General features: G+C 40.0%; 1 protein-coding gene across 1 annotated transcript in view; it reads right to left on the bottom strand.

Annotated features, from left to right (window-relative positions):
• EPG5 (ectopic P-granules 5 autophagy tethering factor) overlaps positions 1-20422 on the bottom strand; it is a 124579-nt gene that overhangs the window by 86138 nt on the left and 18019 nt on the right. The window contains exons 6-13 of the mRNA XM_065889424.1: positions 19640-19713; positions 17627-17732; positions 15080-15194; positions 14511-14661; positions 11888-12043; positions 6640-6797; positions 5447-5601; positions 3662-3802 (exon numbers count right to left, since the gene is read on the bottom strand). Of these exons, the coding sequence (XP_065745496.1) occupies positions 3662-3802; positions 5447-5601; positions 6640-6797; positions 11888-12043; positions 14511-14661; positions 15080-15194; positions 17627-17732; positions 19640-19713 (1056 nt within the window). The remainder of the gene's footprint in view (positions 1-3661; positions 3803-5446; positions 5602-6639; positions 6798-11887; positions 12044-14510; positions 14662-15079; positions 15195-17626; positions 17733-19639; positions 19714-20422) is intronic.

Below are 20422 nucleotides of genomic sequence, written 5' to 3'. Positions count from 1 at the left end.
TCTCAGGGACATTAAAAAGGGAACATTACAAAAACTCTTTGCCAGTAAATTCAACTAGTTAGATGAAATGCAAAAATCCCTTTAAAAACATAAATATATGTATATGTATAGCTGATTCACTTTGTTATAAAGCAGAAACTAACACACCATTGTAAGGCAATTATACTCCAATAAAGATGTTTTTAAAAAAAAAAACATAACTTAACCAACTGACTCAGAAAAAAATAAAAATCTGTATCTGTTTAAAATTTTGAATTCGTTATCAAAACACAAAGAAAACCCTAGGCCCATATGTTTTCACTGGTAAACTCTATCAAACATTCAAGGAAGAATTATAGCAATCTTACAAAAATTCTTTCAAAAACAGAAGAGGAGGAAATGCTTCCCAACTCATGTTACAAGGCCAACATGACCCTAAATCCAAAACCTAACAAAGATATAACAAGAAAATAAAATTACAGATCAATATCTGTCATGAATATATATACAAAAACCCTCAAGAAAAAATATTATCAAATTGAACCTAACAATACATAAAAAGAATAATATATCATGATCAAGTGGTTTTTATTTCAGGAAACAATGATGGTTCAACATGTGAAAACCAGTCAATGTAATTCACCACATTAACAGAAAAAAGGATAAAAATCATATGACCACCTCAATGGATGAAGAAAAAACAAGTAAATACCCATTCATGAAAAAAAAAAAATTCAGCAAACTGGAAGTAGAAATTTCTCAGCCTACCAGAGAGTATAAATGAAAAACCTACAGCTAGCATTATACTTAATGGTGAACTTTGGAACCCTTTCTACTATGATAAAGAACAAGACAAGGATGTCCACTTTTACTAACTCTATTCCATACTGTAATGAAAAGCCTAGTGCATTCAATAAGGCAAAAAAAGAAATGATTAAAAAGAAAGAATCCTAATAAGAATTCCCAACAAAACAGAATTTAAAGAGTGTATTTTAAAATATATTTATGCTTTCACTGAAAGTCAGAAGATCGCTAATTTTACCTGAAGAGGATGTTAGAAAGATGCATGAATTTCACTAACAAAAGCAGAATGTCCTCTGAAGTGAACCCATGTTTCAAATTATAAAAAAGACCAATAGGAAAATATGTTATCCATTTGCAGGTTGTCATCAAAACTTATCTGAGTTCTTTCCTTTGAGATGTCCCCAAAGGCTTGGTCCTTATCAACAACTATTCCTAACCCAGAGCAATACCCACACATCTACATATAGCACAAAGGATTGTTCCTCTCCTGCTGGGCCTCCAGAAAAAGTTACCTTCAGACACACCCCAGGTGTGTCAATGAATATTTAGGTCCACAGCCACAGCTCATTCCCAGGCTCTGGAGCTAGGAACTGATTTCAGACTAGCCCAAGGTCAAAGCAAAAATATTCAAAGCCATCTTGTTCATCTGAAGGCAAGGGGGCTTGAATAAGTTCCTCCAAAAATGTCAGCAAGTTCACAGAACACAAAGGAACCATATATTTAAACAGAGAGTGGGGGCATCTTTTAAAAGATGTGCTCTAAAAAACATTATGGTTCTAATTTGTACACTCACTGTTAAGAATATTTCTGGGCACAATTTATTACTAAAAGTATTATAACCTAATTAAAAATGTAAGTGTGGCCAAACCCAGAAAAACACTTGTCAGAAAAAGGTCATGAACTCAATCAAACTGAAAGAATCATATGACCCACTGTAGACTTCTTTGGAAATCATTCCATTAGATGATCACTAAAAAAGGAGCAACCAAAAACTTGCTGTTTGCAAATGAAAACCCCTTCACCTCAATATAATTGTATCCCAGTGGGATACAATGTTTACTTAAATAGAAAAAGTACCATGTACCGCTGCTATGGAAAACAGTATGGTGTTTCCTCAAAAAATTAAAAATAGAATTAACATATGAACCAGCAATTCTACTTCTGAGTACATACCCAAAAGAATTTAAAGCAGAGTCTCAAAGAGACATTTGTACACTCATGTTCATTGCAGCATAATTCAAATAGGGAAAAGATAGAAGCAACCCAAGTTCCATCAGTAGATGAATGGATAAACAAAATGTGGTATATACATACAATAGAATATTATTCAGGCTTAAAAAGGGAAGAAATTCTGACACATGTTATAACATGCATGAACCTTGAGGTCATAATACTAAGTGAAATAAGCCATACAGAAAGGAACAAATACTGCATGATTCCGCTTCTATGAGGTACCTAGAGTAGTCAAACTCAAAGAGACAGAAAGTAGAGTACTGGCTGCCAGGAGCTGGGAGGGAATGGGGAGTTAGTTTTTAATGGGTACAGAGCTTCAGTTTTACAAGATGAAAGAGTTCTGTGGATGGATGGTGGTGATGGTAGGTAACAAAACAATGTGAGTGTACTTAATGTCATTTAACTGAAAAATGGTTAATACCGTGTGTTTCATGTTGTGTATAATTTACCACAATTAAATTTCTTTTAATGCAAAAATATATATATACTTTGCCAAGTAAAGCATTATATATCATGTATTCTTCATTTAGAAAAAAATATGTCTCATAAACCAATCTGTCACTGAATCTGCTCACTCATGAATGTGATGAAGTATTAGTAGTTATCCGTCATCTATCCTACAGGGATGATGCAGTGACTATAAGATGGAAAGGCCCTGTGCAAACATAAGCCCAGAGAAAGACACTATAACTTCAAACTTTCCTCCTGAAGTTATGACACATGACCACCTGCCGTCAGAAAAATTCATTCATTACAGCCTTATTATAGATGATGAAGAAAATCTTCGGTAAATGTATGTTTTTTAAAATGATACACTCATACAGTACTATTTGGCCGTGGATGAACCTGGAAAACATTATGCTAAGTGAAAGAAGCCAGTCACAAATGACCACATATTTTGTGATTCCATTTATATAAAATGTCCAGAATAGGTAAATCTATAGAGACAAAGTAGACTGTGGTTGCTCAGGGCTGGAAGGGATGGAAGTCTGACAGCTAAATGGTATGTGGTTTCTTTCTAAGGTGATGAAAATGTTCTAAAAATAACTGTGGTGATAGTTACACATATATGTGAATATACTAAAAACCACTCACTTGTATACTTTAAAGAGATGAATTGTATGGTATGTGAATTATATCACAATAAAGCTGTTTTTAAAAACTACACAAAGATTACAAAAGGGATTGTGACAAATGACAGAACTAAACGATATACATCCAGCTCAACTTAAATCACTTCTAATTTTGTTTTTGATTGATTTAAAGCAAGGCTTCTTTCTAAATCAGAGTTGTTTCTTCCAAGAAAAAAACATAAGAATTATGAAGGCAAAACAAAATTATGAAATAAAAACTATGAATTAATTATAAGCTATACTTCAAGTACAAACCTGTTACTGAAGGAGGTGGGAAAGTCACTTTGAGGAGATTAAGAGAAACAACCCACAGTTTTTTATAAGCAGTGGCCAACCCCAAGCAGGCACAGTGAACCTGAGACACAATAAATGTTTTCTTCACCCTGTTGTGCCCGTGTGACTCAGTCATCCCAACGACCTTACTATTTTTCCCACTGCTCCAATACTCTAGGGTTTAAATGAACAAACAACCAAAAAAACGGAAACAAAACAAACAAAATCAGTGTTCTTACCATTCCAACCTGGTCAATGGTGTCTTGAACTCTATCCAGAAGGACAGAAATTATCTCAGGGTGAACAGCTGTGATGGCCCCTAAAAGCTCTCGACCAACCTTCGAAAAAGTTTCTCTGGTGGACAGGGTGACATAAGATACCTAAAGGAGGAGGGGGTGAAGATGGCATTTTTAATACCAATTTATCAATTAAAAAACCTTTCCATACTTTTATTTAGGAGGTTTTCAAGTAAAGTAGAAAGAATCTCAGATGAAGCCTTGGCTCACACCATGTACAAAAAGATGTCAAAACTTCAGAGAGCACAACTTCAGAGAGCAGACTGCCTGGAAGGTGGGGGAAGAGGGCATGGAGGGGAAAAGCAACTGTTCGACAATGACTTTAAGTGCTGGATTCAGAAAGCACTCCCAGAGTCCTCAGAGCAATTAAGTAATCCCTCCATACTAAAACTTTTCTAAATTTGAGGAAACCAATAACATGATGAAAATCAGAATGCATTTCATGGAAATATCTACTCTCTCTAAAAAAAAAAAAAAGTGAGATCCTCAATTACAAGAGCTTCTAAAATATCAATGTTTACAAACTCTTCTTAAACAATGGGTTCGAAACTACAGGTTACAATCCAATCATGCCAATGGCCAGCAGTTTTTGTTTTTAATACAATGGAAGGGAACAGAAAAATAAGAGAGTGCATCACAGTAAGATTAAGTATTGCTTCAATTTCACATATGTGTGCACACACACACACAGAGGATCAGAATGTAGTTTTTACTGTGAGGACTGGTCAAGACACTTGAAATATCACTCAAGAGCATAAATATTACTTTAGCAATGGATCTTGAGAACACCATTCAACATACGTGAAAATATACATCCTCCTCTCAACTTTTACAGACAATGAAGATAGTTTGGAATTCCAGATCCATCTAGGCCTTACTCTCATGCATGGTTACAAAGTACAAGAATAGGAACAGCTTAATAGGATATCTGATCCTGGTAAAGAACTTTAGATTACCCAGTTCTGTCATTCTCAAACTGGAGTATTGAGGGGGATGATAATAAATCTTCAAACATAATTTTACTTAAATTGGGAGGAAATTTTTTTACGAAGATAAACAGATAAATGACAGCCTACAGTGAAAATGTGTATTTAAAAATATATATATATAAAACTCCAAATAATGTTTTGGTAACCATGTGAGTTATGTCCCTCAACTCATGGGGTCCAAAGTTCACTCTCTTCCACCGTTAGGGATGGCTCAGCGGAAAAGTGAAGAAAGCGAGGATCTCATCCCAGCCTATCATTTTACAGATGAAGAAACTGAAGCCCAGAGAGGTAAGGCGTCTTTCATGATGTGAGACAGACAATGAGCAGCAGAGCTAAAACAAAGCCAGATCGTTTAACTCTAGGTTCAGTACTATTTCCATCATCTCATTTAAATTGGCTGGGAAGCCAGGTTTCCATGTTCCTCACAGGGTCAGAGGAGTAGAAATGAGGGGGGCAGGTCCGGGGCAGGTGGAGAGAAAAGTATAGAAACTACAAATGTCAGGCAGTGCCAGACTGTCTATTCCTTACCAAAACTCATACATCAAATGACAAGAGATAGCAGGGGGAAATGGAATGGGTGTGATTCACATTTTCGGTACTCCTTAGAGATGATCTCCTTCCACAAGTGCAGACAATACAAGATTGTCACATTTTTTTTAAAGCAATCACAAAAGAATCACTGGATGGACAATCCAAAAGAAAATGTTTTTAGCTGATTTCTAAAACTTAATATTCTAACCTCATATATCTCCAGAACAATAATTTTTATGAAGTCTTCATCCACATTGGTTCTTCTGGCCTGAGCCATCTGAGCAAAAGTAGTTAGAAGGCAAATCTCTTCTGAGCTATTCATGGAAGAAAGACACTTCTCAAAGTTCACAAAATGTTCTGGGTCTATAAGTTCAAGAAAATTAAAGTGGGGAGAGAATAAACATATATCACTTTAATTACTCCTCCAGAGAGAAAGAAGATATAAAATTAAAAGACATTAAGAAATATTTAAAGATACCAAACATCTTTGTTCCAGAATGGATTTCTATAGGCATCAGGAAGAAGGCTGGGCCAGATGACATTCCAACTCTAATATAATGTTGCCTCAGGAATATTTAACAAGCTTCTGTTTCCTCATCTGTCTCAAAAGTTTACTTATCAGATGCTATGTGACTGGTGAAGTGCTTTGTCAACTGCAAAGCACTGCTACTATCACTAGGCAAGACATCCTCAACAGCACACTTAAACCTACTTGGTAACTGTCAGCCAAATGAATGACAGCCCTATTAATGAAAACTGCAAAGACTAGCAAACTACTCAGTACCAACATGGCATTCCACACAAAAAATACTTGCTTATAAATGGAAATTCAGGGCAAGATATTAGCTATAATCATGACTGAAATACTGATGAATATGATTAACAATATCTATGTTTTGCCTATTCCTCAGAGGGCAGGCTTGATTATCAGCTTTGCCATATATGACAGAAAACTAAATGCTGCAAAGGCAAAGTTGTGTAGAGGGAAGAAAATAGTCTGTTTAAAAAATATATTCCCAATGGAACTTTTCACAGAAAGAAGGCAACAAGCCAACAATTCCTTTCATATGTTTACACATTTGAGAAATCAAAGGTAGTTCATCAAATTTCCAGTATTTTCAAAATAACTCCATGGGGCATTTACCAACCCAATTTTCATTTCCTATCCCCAAACTGGGTTTATAATAGAATTTACTATCCAGAGCATTTGAAGAATAATGGAAATTGGAACCACCATTCTAGTAAGTCAAACGACAGAGCAGTCTTAAATTTCAAAATGATTACACATGAGTACAGAGTAAAACATTCTCTCTCAGTCCTTCTAAAAGCAAAAAGAATAAAGCCATGAAGAGAAAAGGCACACAAGGTAGGAAAGGTGGATGCTGCATATTTTGGCTGTACCTTGGAGGCGCTTCTTACACTCGGCAGGCAGGAGGGCAGTACAGAGCTTTTCCAGATTCCCGCTCCCCACCTGGTGCATGAGGTAGAAGAGCTTCCAGAGCATCTGAACAGACAGTGTCCCGAAGGGCATTTCCGACATAAACAGCCAAATGCCAAGTCTGCATGTTTTCAGAAAAGCAGGAATAATTTTATGTATCAGTCAACTTCACCATACTGAGAACGTAGACAAAAAAATTCTTAAATTCTTAAATCACACTACAGCAATTTTTCTACCATGCTTCAATCATAAACACCTAGAGAATGGATAACAATAACAGCAAATACACATAAAGTGCTTAGTCTATGCCAGGCACTGTTCTATCACCACATCATCTATTTATCAGCTCATTCCATCCTCACTATAACCAAGGCAAGCACTATTACTGACATTATCCCCAATTTACACTTGAGGCTACTAGAACACAGAGGATAATAAGAGGCAGAATTGGGTGTTGAACCAAAGATCCTTTTAACATCCGAGCAACAGAGAGCCTGCTTAGACTGGATGTATGTATGTGTCCGAGCATGCGCAGAGGTATATGTGTACACACAGAGACACGTGCAGCTGGGGGCTGGGGAGAGAAGGGGAATCAAAAGCCCTCCATGACTCCTCACTCATCACCAAATGAAGTTCAAACTCCTTCAAGCTCCAAGTTCAAAGGCTTCCACAAAATAGCTCAGACCCATATTCCCAACCACAGCCCTCTCTGCATTCATATAGACCACTCCTGGACAAGCCTGGAGAGAACTTCCCAACTCCAAGCTGCCACCCCTCCATTTGTGAAGCCCTCCCGTGATGCCCTCCTCAGCACTATTATGAAATTCTAACCATACTTGACTATGGCATTACCCTTTTATCAGTGTTTCTCACACCACAGTGGGCAGAAAAATCCCCTGAGACTTTGTGGAAAATGCAGAATCCTAAGGCCCACCTAAGAGATTCTGAGTTTGCAGGTCACAGCTGGGGCCCAAGAATCTGTACTTTTTTTTTTTTTTTTTTTTTTGCGGTACACGGGCCTCTCACTGTTGTGGCCTCTCCCATTGCGGAGCACAGGCTCCGGACCCGCAGGCTCAGCAGCCACGGCTCATGGGCCCAGCCGCTCCGCGGCATGTGGGATCTTCCCGGACCGGGGCACGAACCGTGTCCCCTGCATCGGCAGGCGGACTCTCAACCACTGCGCCACCAGGGAAGCCCAATCTGTACTTTTTTAGTCACCCCAGATGACTCAGACTCAAGTCGTCCTTAAACCACACATTGAGAAACATAAATGTGTAATTTATGTACACATACTAGTGTACAGCAATTTGAGAGCAGAAACCAAGTCTTTGCATAAACCAGTGTGTAACCCTGAATCTTTTTTTTCATTATCCAGTACCTAAACCAGTATCTCAAAAACAATCAATACTTAATAAATGCTTAATAATATTTTGTTATATGAATTTTATCTCAGTAAAAAAATATAAAAAAGGAAAACAGGGAGGTACTCAAAACTGTTGCTGTATTTTGGGCAAAACTATAATTCAACCAATTATAAATAATGTTTATTTAGGAAAAAAATTAAATAGTGCATGCTTAACCCATGTCTGCGGCCCACCAGGCCACTAGTGGTCCAAACCACCACTGACCTCGACTCTGAAAAGCAACAGCTAGATAACTGAGCCAGAGTTAAAGAAAATTCTCTAAGTTCAAGTGGGTCAGGCGTCTGTCTTATTAAATAATTATCCCAACACCTCACATGGGACTTGATGTTCTTGTATAAAGGATCCCAAAATAATGAGGCCTTAAAAGTAATGTCATAACACAGTAAATATTTCCAGCTACAAAATTTCCTATATGGCAGACATGAAGTAAGTCTGGCTCAGGTCTTTGTTGTCTATCTTTTGGTTTGGGTTTGTTTTGCTTTAGCTTGGGGGTATAGCTACTGTCAGAAATTTCCACTGGAGTGCCAAATAAATTTAAATTTCATGGCTTTAAATACCTGGTTCTCATATGATGTATTTCTAAAATAAACTATACTCAAAAACAATAGCTCTCAGCATTTTCAAATTTAAAACAATTATTTGTGTGAATTACATATATAATACTGCAGGAGGGGCTCACAACTCAGCGTATAGGACCTAGTAAGGAACCAGAGAATTTCCTCTACAAAAGCTTTGCCTCTCATCTAAACAAACACAAGATTGGGTGACAGGAGATCAGAGATGCAAGACTTTTCCCGAGCACCAGGCAAGCTTCAGTGAGCAGGTGCTACTGCGTTGACCCCCTGGCACAGGATTTGGTACACCTTGTGAGACCACCAAATTATGGACAAGAATAATCTAAAGATAAATTTCTAAGCCCAAGTTCTCTTTATCTTAGACCCACACCTTCTGAGTGCCTAAGAATAGTTTTAAGACTTAGAGTCCTGACCTTTCTCTAAATCAGCAGTTTTTCTGTTCCTCATCTGAAACTACACAAAAACAACTACCACCTACATTTGAGAAATCCTTTATGGTTTAAAAAGTCTTTCCACATATGATTGCATTTCATCCTTATACCCATGAGGTCTATGGGTAGGATCGCCATCATCATCTCCACTTTATAGATGAACAAAGTGAGACCACAAATATTAAGTGACTTGCCCAAAGTAACAGTCTTGGCAGACCAGTACTCAAACCCACTACATAACACACATAAATAAGGGGCTGATTCTTCCAATCCAAGAACATGGTATATTTTTCCATCTGTTTAGGTCATCTTTGATTTCTTTCATCAGTGTTTTATAGTTTTCTGAGTACAAGTCTTTTGTGTGAAAATGACTATACTACCTAAAGCAATCTACAGATTCAATGCAATCTCTATCAAACTACCAATGGCATTCTTCACAGGATTAAAACTAAAACTTTTACAATTCGTATGGAAACACAAAAGATCCCAAATAGCCAAAGCAATCTTGAGAACGAAAAACAGAGCTGGAGGACTTCAAACTATACCACAAAGCTACCGTAATCAAGACAATATGGTACTGGCACAAAAACAGAAATATAGACCAATGGTACAGGATAGAAAGCTCAGAGATAAACCCACGCACATATGGTCACCTAATTTATGACAAAGGAGGCAAGAACATACAATGGAAAAAAGACAGCCTCTTCAATAAGTGGTGCTGGGAAAACTGGACAGCTACATGTAAAAGAATGAAATTAGAATACTACCTAACACCATACACAAAAATAAACTTCAAATGGATGAAAGACCTAAATGTAAGACCAGACACTATAAAACTCTTAGGGGAAAACATAGGAAAAACACTCTTTGACATAAACCACAGCAAGATCCTTTTTGACCCACCTCCTAGAGTAACGGAAATAAAAACGAAAATAAACAAATGGGACTTAATGAAACTTAAAAGCTTTTGCACAGCAAAGGAAACCATAAACAAAACAAAAAGACAACCCTCAGAATGGGAGAAAATATCTGCAAGTGAAACAACAAAGGGTTAATCTCCAAAATATACCAACAGCTCATGGAGCTCAGTATCAAAAAACAAACAATCCAGTTAAAAAATGGGCGGAAGACCTAAATAGACATTTCACCAAAGAAGATATACAGATGGCCAAGAGGCACATGAAAAATTAATTATTAGAGAAATAATTATTATTAATTAATTAACTAATTATTAGAGAAATGCAAATCAAAACTACAATGAGGTATCAGCTCACGTCAATCAAAATGGCCAGTATCAAAAAATCTAGAAACAATAAATGCTGGAAAGGGTGTGGTGAAAAGGGAACCGCCCTGCACTGTGGGTGGGAATGTAAATTGATACAGCCACTATGGAGAACAGTATGGAGGTTCCTTAAAAAACTAAAAATAGAACTACCATATGACCCAGCAGTCCCACTACTGGGCATATACCCTGAGAAAACCATAATTCAAAAGACATGTACCACAATGTTCATTGCAGCTCTATTTACAATAGCCAGGACATGGAAGCAACCTAAGTGTCCATCAACAGATGAATGGATAAAGAAGATGTGGCACATATATATAATGGAATATTACTCAGCCATAAGGAAAAATGAAATTGAGCTATTTGTAGTGAGGTGGATGGACCTAGAGACTGTCATACAGAGTGCAGTAAGTCAGAAAGAGAAAAACAAATACCGTATGCTAACGCAAATATATGGAATCTAAAAAAAAAAAAAAAATGGTACTGATGAACCTAGTTGCAGGGCAGGAATAAAGAGGTGGACATAGAGAATGGACATGAGGACATGGGGTGGGAGGGCGAAGCTGGGGCGAAGTGAGAGTAGCATCGACATATATACACTACTAAATGTAAAATAGTTGGCTGGTGGGAAGCAGCCGCATAGCACAGGGAGATCGGCTCCGTGCTTTGCGATGACCTAGAGGGGTGGATAGGGAGGATGGGAGGGAGGCTCAAGAGGGAGGGGATATGGGGACATGTGTATGCATATGGCTGATTCACTCTGGTGTACAACAGAAACTAACACAGTACCGTGAAGCAATCATACTCTGATAAAGATATATTAAAGATGCAAAAAAATAAATAAAAATAAGGGGCTGAGACTATGAGGCCCATGGCAAAAGTGTCAACAGCTCAGAAGGCAGCAGGAAGTGGGGGGTGGGGGGTGGGCAGCAGTTCATGGGTGGAGCCGGGTGGGGCGGGAGGCCACTCATCTCCTCTCAGAGGGCACAGTGCTGCAGCAGAACCTGCTCCCACACTTGGCCAGGAGCTCAGGGAAGATAGTGCAGGATGAGCTGCCATGCCCCCACCTCTGCCTCAAATGTATCCTAGGCTGTAAGCAGCAGCAAAGACGGCATGATCAGAACACAGCCAAGACAGGGGACCCGGACCCAAGATAGTCCTAGACCTTAATACCCACAGAGTAAGACAACTTGCACAATGTACTGAGTGCCTACTCTGCCTCACTGGGGGCACTAGAGTTGGGCATGAAATACAATTCATCCCCTGGTCAAAGTTACCTCAAAAGTTCAGGAGAAACTGAAAGAAACCTGAAAGAGAGATCATTTCAGGCAATACTACACAAAAGGAAACTAAAGCCCAAGAATTAAGCCAAGATAAGAAATAGATGAAATACGTTGACACTATTGTAAGAGTTCTACTTCAGTCAATGACTTTCACTCCAATCTTTCTTACTAGCCAGGGAGCTATTTCTCAACAATTATCATCATACTTCTTACCTTTTGGCTTTCAGCACATGTAGTACAGCTCTCAAAAAGAGCTCATCAAACTCAACCTGTAGTTTCTCCACGGAGTAGGGCTGCAGGGCCAATCCTGAGCCTTGGTTGTGGCTCACATACTGGGCCCAGTGGTCACTCACATAACCAAGGATCATCCTGAGCGTGAGGAAAGACAATGCAGCACTTTGCATGAAGGCACTCAACACCAGCATCTTTACATTACATTTGCAGCATTACTTTATTCAACACGTATTTATTGAGCACTCACTACCTTCTAGGCTCTAAAGAAGATGCAATGGAGGGAAAAAACCCTGCCCTCATGGAGCTTACATTTAGTGGAGGGCAAACAGACAATAAACCAAATAAAGTAAAATATGCAGTCTGTCACATGGTTATAAATGACACTGAGAAAAATCAGTAGGAGAGGGAAATGAAGTTTCTCTGGAGTGTGGGGGAGGAGGGGCCTCACTGAAGAGGGACATGTGAGTAAAGACTGGACGCAGTCTCAGGACTACCTGAGGGAAGAGCATCCAGGCAGAAGAAGCAACCAGTGCGAAGGCTCCAAGGGGTGGTCGGTATGTTGGAGGAACAGCAAGGCAGCCTACGTGCTAATGCAAAGTAAGTGAGGGAGAGAATGGCTGGAGAGGAAATCGAAAACGTGACAGGAAAGCAGACCATGAAGGGTCCTGTACGCCACTGTGAACACTCTGGCTTCTACTCGGAATGAGCCTGGGAGCAGCAGGGTGTGAGCAGAGGAGTGATTTACAAGAAACACTGGCAGCTGTTCTGAGAATAAGCTGAGGGTGGGGTGCACAAGGGAGCAAGGGCAAAAGCAGGAAAACAAGTCAGGTGGCTGTTGTGCTAATTGGTGAGAAATAACTAAAGATGAACTATGGTGGTAGCAGTGAACATGGTGAGAAGAGGCTGGATTCTAGAAATAGCAGGTTTCATTGACTCAAAGGATGCACACCTTTCATGCTTTAATCTCTACAACTGGAATGTCATTAAAACTGATGACATGCCATTATTTGGCAGCATTTTTTCCTTCTTAGTGGTGCACAAAATATACCTTAGGTTTGATGAAAGATGGTGTTTTGAAGGTAGAGATGACAGAATTGACCATCAGGTTGGGTGAGGGGTGTAAAAAGAAAAGCCAGGGATGATACCAATGCTCCGGCCCGAGCAACTGGAAGGATAAAGTTGCCACTTACTGAGACTGACAAGACTGTGAGAGGAGCAGTTTGAGAGGTGGGGAAAGAGGGCCCAGTTGGGGATTATTAAACTATAATGATGATCGTGAGTCATCCAAGTGGAGGTGCCGAGTGGGCAGCTGGATATACAAGCTTACAAGAAAGGTATAGGCTGGAAATAGAACTAGGAATTTTAACTGTATTTAGATGATATTTAAAGACATTAGAATAGATGGAATCCCAAGAAACAAGTTTGGATAAAGAGGTCCAGGGATGAAGCCCTGAGGCATCCAACATTAAGAAGTCTGGGAGGTGAGAATGAAACAACCAAGGAGGCAGAAAATGAACAGCCAGTGAAACCGAGGAGAAACCAGGAGAACATGGTATCCTGGAAGTCAAGCAAAGAAAATGCTTTAAGGAAAAGTGACCAATCATGACAAAGGCTGCTGTGTGAACTGTGTAACAGGTAAAGCAAGATGAAGACTGAGAGGTGGCCATTGGATTAGTTAGTAGCACAAAGTTCATTAGCAACCTTCATTCTTCAGAGCTATTTGGGTAGTGTTGGGGGCGAAAGCCTGACTGTGGAGACTTCAAGAACTTCAACGCATCCTATATCATTTACCTGGCTTTATGAAGTTGAAGGATACGTATCTAAAATAATTAAAGTCAATTACGTTTTGGAAACAAAAGTATGGGAGTGGAAGAAGTTTTACAGTTTTATGGAAGTTTTCTTTCAAGGTAAGGGAGGTTGGAAGAAATAGCAGTGTATTTATATACACTGTAAAGACAGAAAAATTGATGATACAGAAAAGAGGATACAAAATTAATTCAATGAAAAGCAGTGCATTTCTCAGAATTTACTCATATTTGATAGTAAAAACATAAACCTACCTTTCATGCAAATAAATGATAATGCTTTCCCAATTCAAATACAGTGGCCACTGATGAAATCTTTGCAATTTTCTTTAAATGGTATTTTATAGAAATTACAATTACAGTAAATAAGAGAGAAAACAGAGAAATAATAATGCAAAAGAGCTACTGCCAATTTTCCACAGCTACACGACAATTCCCAGGCAAAAGCTAGGAGACAGAAGAGAGTAAAGGAAGGGGAAAGACCCTGTATTTTCTTTGACCTCTCCTTGACCCCTTCTCTCTGGCCAAGTTCAACCCAGCAGCTGCTCTGAGGATCTTGACTCCAAGAACAACTGTCTAGCAAACCAGTTTGAGATTTGAGATAATTAACCAAATATTCTGACTGGAAGTATTTATTTAAAATTCCCAAGAGGTAGACGGTGAAGAAAAAAAATTACTTTTATGAGAAATAAGACCTGAACTATACCACTGCAAATGCCCATCATCCCAATTATACAGTGTCTGTGACTGACCAGGGTGAAAGTTAACAGAAACAGACGAACCAAGAGCAGTATTACCTGATCATATAACCAATTCGCTTGACAAACTGCCTATAGCGTGCTCTATTGAAGGTTTCTAACCCCACAGCCAGAAGTTCCACTAAGGAGTTAGCAAAGGCAAAAATTTTCATCATCTCTTGAGGTATTGTTGTTTCAGGTAAATAATCACCTGGAAATTAATCAAAGAAAAGGAAAAAAAATTATAATTACTATGGAAAAACACTGAAAGATGTGGATGTCAGTATATTAATGAGGAAAGAAAGCCAAGATAGAGAATCCCCATTGCTCTGGCTCCTATGTCAATATAAAATGGGAAACTTGAGACAAAGTGCAAAATTAAAACCATTTATTAAAGCTGGGCTATGTGCAAGCTGGTCAACCTTATGCATGTAAGCACCAGGGAGGAAACAACAATCACAAGAGAAAGGAAGGAAGCCTCAGCACGGTGATGTAATCATCTCTGTATAGTACAGCCAGGCACGGGGAACCCGAATCAGGAGCCTGCACGAGACAGGACTTGATGCTAAGTTCCTGTGTTTGAGCTTGTCCCTACCACATTTTACATATGACAAAACGAATTAGTCTACCTTTTGTTTTAAACCCAAGGAGATGCTGGAAGAGTTCATGAAATGGGAACTGTGATAGAAGGATAACCAAGTCATCTTCATTAAGGAGAATCCAACTAGTCTCAGGGTCTTCATCCTAAGGGAGAAGATGCAGAATCATGTCAGCTGATTTGACCAGATGACACCATGGTCTAGAGTTACAGGAGTTGAATTACCACAGGTCTCAGTGGTACACATGTGGTATTCTCATGAGTCCTCGTGGACTTCTCCTCCAGGACAGAGATTTATACTGTCAGTTCTATTAGATGACCTGTAAATCCCTTAAAATTGCAAGCACAATTTTATGTGTATCTGAGTCATATCCATTCTTCAGTGGCTGAAACCGCTCTCAATTAAATTTCCATCCCAAAGAAGATGAAAAATAATTCCTCTAGAATAGGGATCTTACTATAAATCTCAGTGATTTGACAACATCAATTAAAGCACCATTCACTAAGAGTCCAAGTTATTTTATCCAGAAGCCTCTTCTTGCCCCAAAATTAAGGTCTACTGCCGTACTCAACTGACTTACCAAGAAGCAATTAGCATTTGCTATGGATAACCAAAGTTCTGTTGTCAATTAGTGTTGCTGAAAACAGGATAAAAATAACAGTGGTCATACACAGGGATCACATAGGAGAAATAGCTGGAGTTTTTTGTTTGATACAGAGCACTAAAGTCTCCTTAGAAACCAAATTGATTTGTGTCCTAAGATGTGCTACATTCAAAAGGGAATACTGTAAAAAGACGCAGAGATTCTAAAGAATTATCACTTCAGTTTCAACAAGGGACTAATGCAATTCATTCATAATTTCCTGAAGCCACTCATTTTTACTCTCTTACATGTCCTAAATGGCTAGCAAACAAGAGCCTCAGAAATTCTACCTTGAGCAGTCCTCAGCTCCGGCTATACATCAGAATCAACCATGGAGGCTTTTAAACATTTGGATGTCTGGGTGTGGGCTGGGGCAAGGATTTTAAGTTGCCCAGGTGGTTCTAATATACAGCCAGTGTCAAGAAACCACTGACATGGACAATTCACAGTGCCTTCCACCCATGGCCTTTTCTGAGTCAACAGCACTCCCAGCATTCCCTCCCCAGGCTCCTGAATCCACTCAACATCCAGTGAATGCTAACCAGGAGCCAGACACAATTCCAGAGTCCTTAATGATTACCTGTCTTTAGGATTAAATGCAAGAAACCTACCAGAAAAAAAGACTCCTCTCTTAGGAGAAACCAGTCTTGGAAGAAAAAAAAAACCCTACTCCATCACAATCTTTAAAAGAGCAATTTGGGACTTCCCTGGCAGTCCAGGGGTTAAGACTTGGCATTTCCAATGCAGTGATGCAGAGGACACAGGTTCAATCCTTGGTCGGGGAACTAAGATCCCACATGCCGTGTGGCAAGGCCAAAAAAAAAAAAACAATTTGTACCAGCTCCTGAGAAGCTGTCTCCAGATGACTGTTCAATCTCTAGCAAAGAAGTCTGCATGGCCACATCATTAACCATCATCTCACCACCTCCTACAAGTCCCAGGAAGAGCACAATGAGTGTGAAGGGGCTCCTGCTTCTGAATGAACACCTGGATAAATACAGACATGATCCCACAGCTGCCATGCTGTCATTCTAAGAAGTGTCCACTGCAAACTTTCAACTCCTTTTGAAGAGAAGGGGTTTCAGTAAATTTAGTCCCTGGCCAACCTTGAACAAACACACCAAATCAGGATTTGGACCATAAAACGCATTAGATAGGGCCGATAACTAGCTGGAAAAAAAAAAAAAGCCTCACCAATACACTAACCACGTATATAGTAGAAAGAAAAGTCAATAACTGTTATCTTGAGAAACTGGGGATTTTTTTGTTTGTTTTGTGGGGTTTTGTTTGTTTTGGCCAATGTTGTGCAGCATGTGGGATCTTAGCTCCCTGACCAGGGATCGAACCCGGGTCCCCTGCAGTGGAAGCGCAGAGTCCCAACTACTGGACTGCCAGGGAATTCCCAAGAAACTGGGTTTTGATCATTAAATTCTCACCAAAAACAGAAAATTATCTTCCATCTTCCAAATGAGAAGATCTAGATAAGAAGTTTGTAAGCGTTAAGGCAGAACCTTGGCAAGATACAGCTCTTTGTTATACAGACTCAGAGTATCTGTAGGTGACACCTCAAGCCCAGAAAACTGTTGCTGCATAAAATAAAATCCTAATAGAAAGTGTACATAATACGTAAACACTTCCAGGTTCCAGACTCTCCCAGCTGCACAGGGAGATGGTCTAGAAAGGGTGACAGCAGAGACACTGGCTCAGAGCACAGGCTCTGCATTTAATGACGTGTGATTTGGGACAAATTCCCTCAACCCCACCTGCACATGTTTCCTCACCTCTAAAAGGGAGATGAAAACAGTATTTGCCTCGTGGGGCTGTTGGGAGAATTAAATGGGCTAATACGTGAGAAGTGCTTAGAACGATACTTGGCACGTAAAAAGAAGAGCTCAGAAATGCTTAATCAAAATGCTGTCGACATGATGACTAACCTCTTCTCCTCCCTCATCTACTAGTGTCCACGTCCCGGATGCAGGCCCCGAGGAGGATGGATTCCGCTCACTGGGCTTCATGTGGCACAGGAACTCAGCTCGATTTCTAAAGGACAAGGGAAATCACTCCAATCACCTAAACATAAACACAGAAAGCCCACTGCGTGCATTCTGGATCATCTACTCGCCCTGAAGAAGAGTCAGACATCCACTCAATCTTCAAATGGTTTGAATTAGTAAATAAGAAATAATAGCTGGCTAAAACTCAAGGAGACCAAAGATTCGCTAATCGTGGTGTAGAGACCACAGCCATTCTGGGTCAATAATGATGAGGAACCGCAGAGAAGCAGTTATGCCAGCACAGTGCCCACCCACAGCGGGGCCTCAGTACACCCAGGACCACACAGTACCTGAACTCTAACTGGCTCACAAAGCGTTCAGGAAACATGCTTTACTGAATAAAAAAGGATAATCTGCAGGTAATGGAGAAGCTGGTTTAGGGGGGAAAGTACACCTAAACACCACAGGTAGGAGCAGCCCCTATATCCAGGCGGTAAGAGGGAGGAATCTGGGGGAATTCCTGCCAGCCAGGCTTTCACAAGGTGCTGGCTGGACCTGGCGAGTCAGTGTAACCAGAGAAGTTTCTTCTCTCAGACCATCACACAGCTCTCAGCTCTCTGCTCCTTCCTCTCTGGCCTAACCCCGAAAATTCATCCATTCCCTCCTTTCACCAGGAGCTCTCCTCCAAGACTTCCTGTTTCCAACCTGAGGGGCTCCAGTCCTGCAGCTCCACATGTCCACTGATAGTTGCCACTCATATGTGTCCACTTGCAAACCCCAATGACCTCAAATTCTCCTCCTTACCCAACGGCTCTCCTTTCTGTCTTTTCGGTCTGTTGGGGCTGCCAACACCCTCTCAGTCACTCAGACTCAGAGTCTACAGAGTTAGGTCTGAGCCACCCTTGCCCACATTTTCTTATTTAATCAGCTACTTAATCCTTTCCTGGGAAGATGACCTTCCCGTTCCCCACTTTCTCCTTCCCAAGACCAGCACCAATTCAGGCTGGGGGCAGATAGGCTTTCCTGGATCAAGAGCCAGTGGGAGTAACACAGTTCAAGGTCACCTATACACATCTCTGCCTTCTCTCCCCACTTAAGGATGTGCCCTCTTGATGCTGGATTTGGTTCCAGAGCCAGGAGAGCCAGATGTCTGCAACCGTAGACAATTCAATGCAAGAAATGAGGCAAAAGCACATCTTCTGCCTCCAGTCCATCCTAATCTTCCTTAAATACAACTTTTACCCTTTTTCAAAAACCTTCAATTGCTACAAAGGCCAGACCATCTCAAATATCTGTCTTAATTTTAAGGTCTTCTATAATCAGACTCACCCTAGTTGTTCATCTTTATTATCACCCCCCCACACCCCTTCACTCCAGCCAAGCTGCTCTCCGAACTGCCCCCTGCACAGCTATCCTTCCCTGTACTGTGGGCCACTGCTCACTGTTCTCCCACCTACAGTGCCCTCCCTACTCCTCTCCTGCTGAAGTCAGTTCCATTCTTCAAACCCAGCTCATCCACCTGGAACCCTCTGACTACTCCACTCTACTCTCTTTACTCTCTTCATTTCTACTGCATCAATCATGGCTTCACACAATTTAGCACTTGAATCTCTTTGACTGTGCTTTTTTTTTCCTCTGCCACTAAACCTCTCCTTCTAAGGAAGAGATCATCCTTTTTTTCTCCCCACAGCACCACAATGACATATATGACAGGAGTTGCAAATCCACTAAAAAGGAGGACCCAAAAAAGTTAATCAGTTAAAAAAAAAAAAAAAAAGGCAGTTAAAAGGGTCACTTTGGGACAAAGGGTATTAAACCCAAAGAAAACCTGCAATGTTAAATTTTGGAATGCTGACTCTTCTCTTAGCAATTGTTTGGATCTGGACAGTTTAGGAAGCCAGTTGTTTGATAGAACATTTTCATTTCTACTTCACAAAGCTCTTCCACACTTACTTGACAGGAGACATTAGCAGGGCAAGGGACTGCATAAAATGAAAGACCCCTGATGGGTTATTCAACACTTTGATCTGAAATCAGAAAAGGAAAAGGCATACTATAGAAAACCAAAAACCCAAGTATCCATAATCTTAGTTCACCAGAATTTTGACAAAGGGAGCTGTTAAGGAAGCAAAGATGGAACTGGCACCTCATCCACAAGAGTGAGAACACCTGTGGGTTACCTGGCAGTACTGACTGGGCTGTACTCAGAGAACAGAGGTAGCTGAGCCATTTACATCAATTACCTGAAACAATATGGCTGGGAGGAGTATACTGCTATCTTAATCCAAAGATAAATAAAAACAAAAAATCTTCCTTCTACCTAAAAAGATTCAAATTTCTTGCCACCAGAAATTCTAAAGAAAAGGTAACATGGAGAATGACCTGGAGAATGACCTGGAATACATTTGGCCCCACCCATCTGAGGGGTTGCTATGAGTTAACACAACCCAAAGGCAAGCAGCAGAGATGCCTAAATCGATCGCACAGACCTGAGATCTCTGCTAGTATTAAAGAACTTTGAGATGCTTGTGGCTGCTTTTTTATCTGTACCAACTGTAGTGTGAGATGGATTAATTTAGGACGTTGTGTTGAATATTACAGAAAAAAGTCCTAGCAAGCCTTACTGCACAGAAATTTTACAGAATTAAATACTACTAAACCTACCAAGCCAGACTACAACTGAACTTTTGCAATTCCATCTTAATTTCATCAGTTTTGGCTGGTCCAAGAAGTTGC

The sequence above is a fragment of the Phocoena phocoena genome, chromosome 13 (genome assembly GCF_963924675.1).
Source record: "Phocoena phocoena chromosome 13, mPhoPho1.1, whole genome shotgun sequence".
In the NCBI taxonomy this organism is placed as follows: domain Eukaryota; kingdom Metazoa; phylum Chordata; class Mammalia; order Artiodactyla; family Phocoenidae; genus Phocoena; species Phocoena phocoena.
The sequence above is the reverse complement of the archived record's forward strand: the minus strand, read 5'-3'. Positions and strand labels throughout refer to the sequence as shown.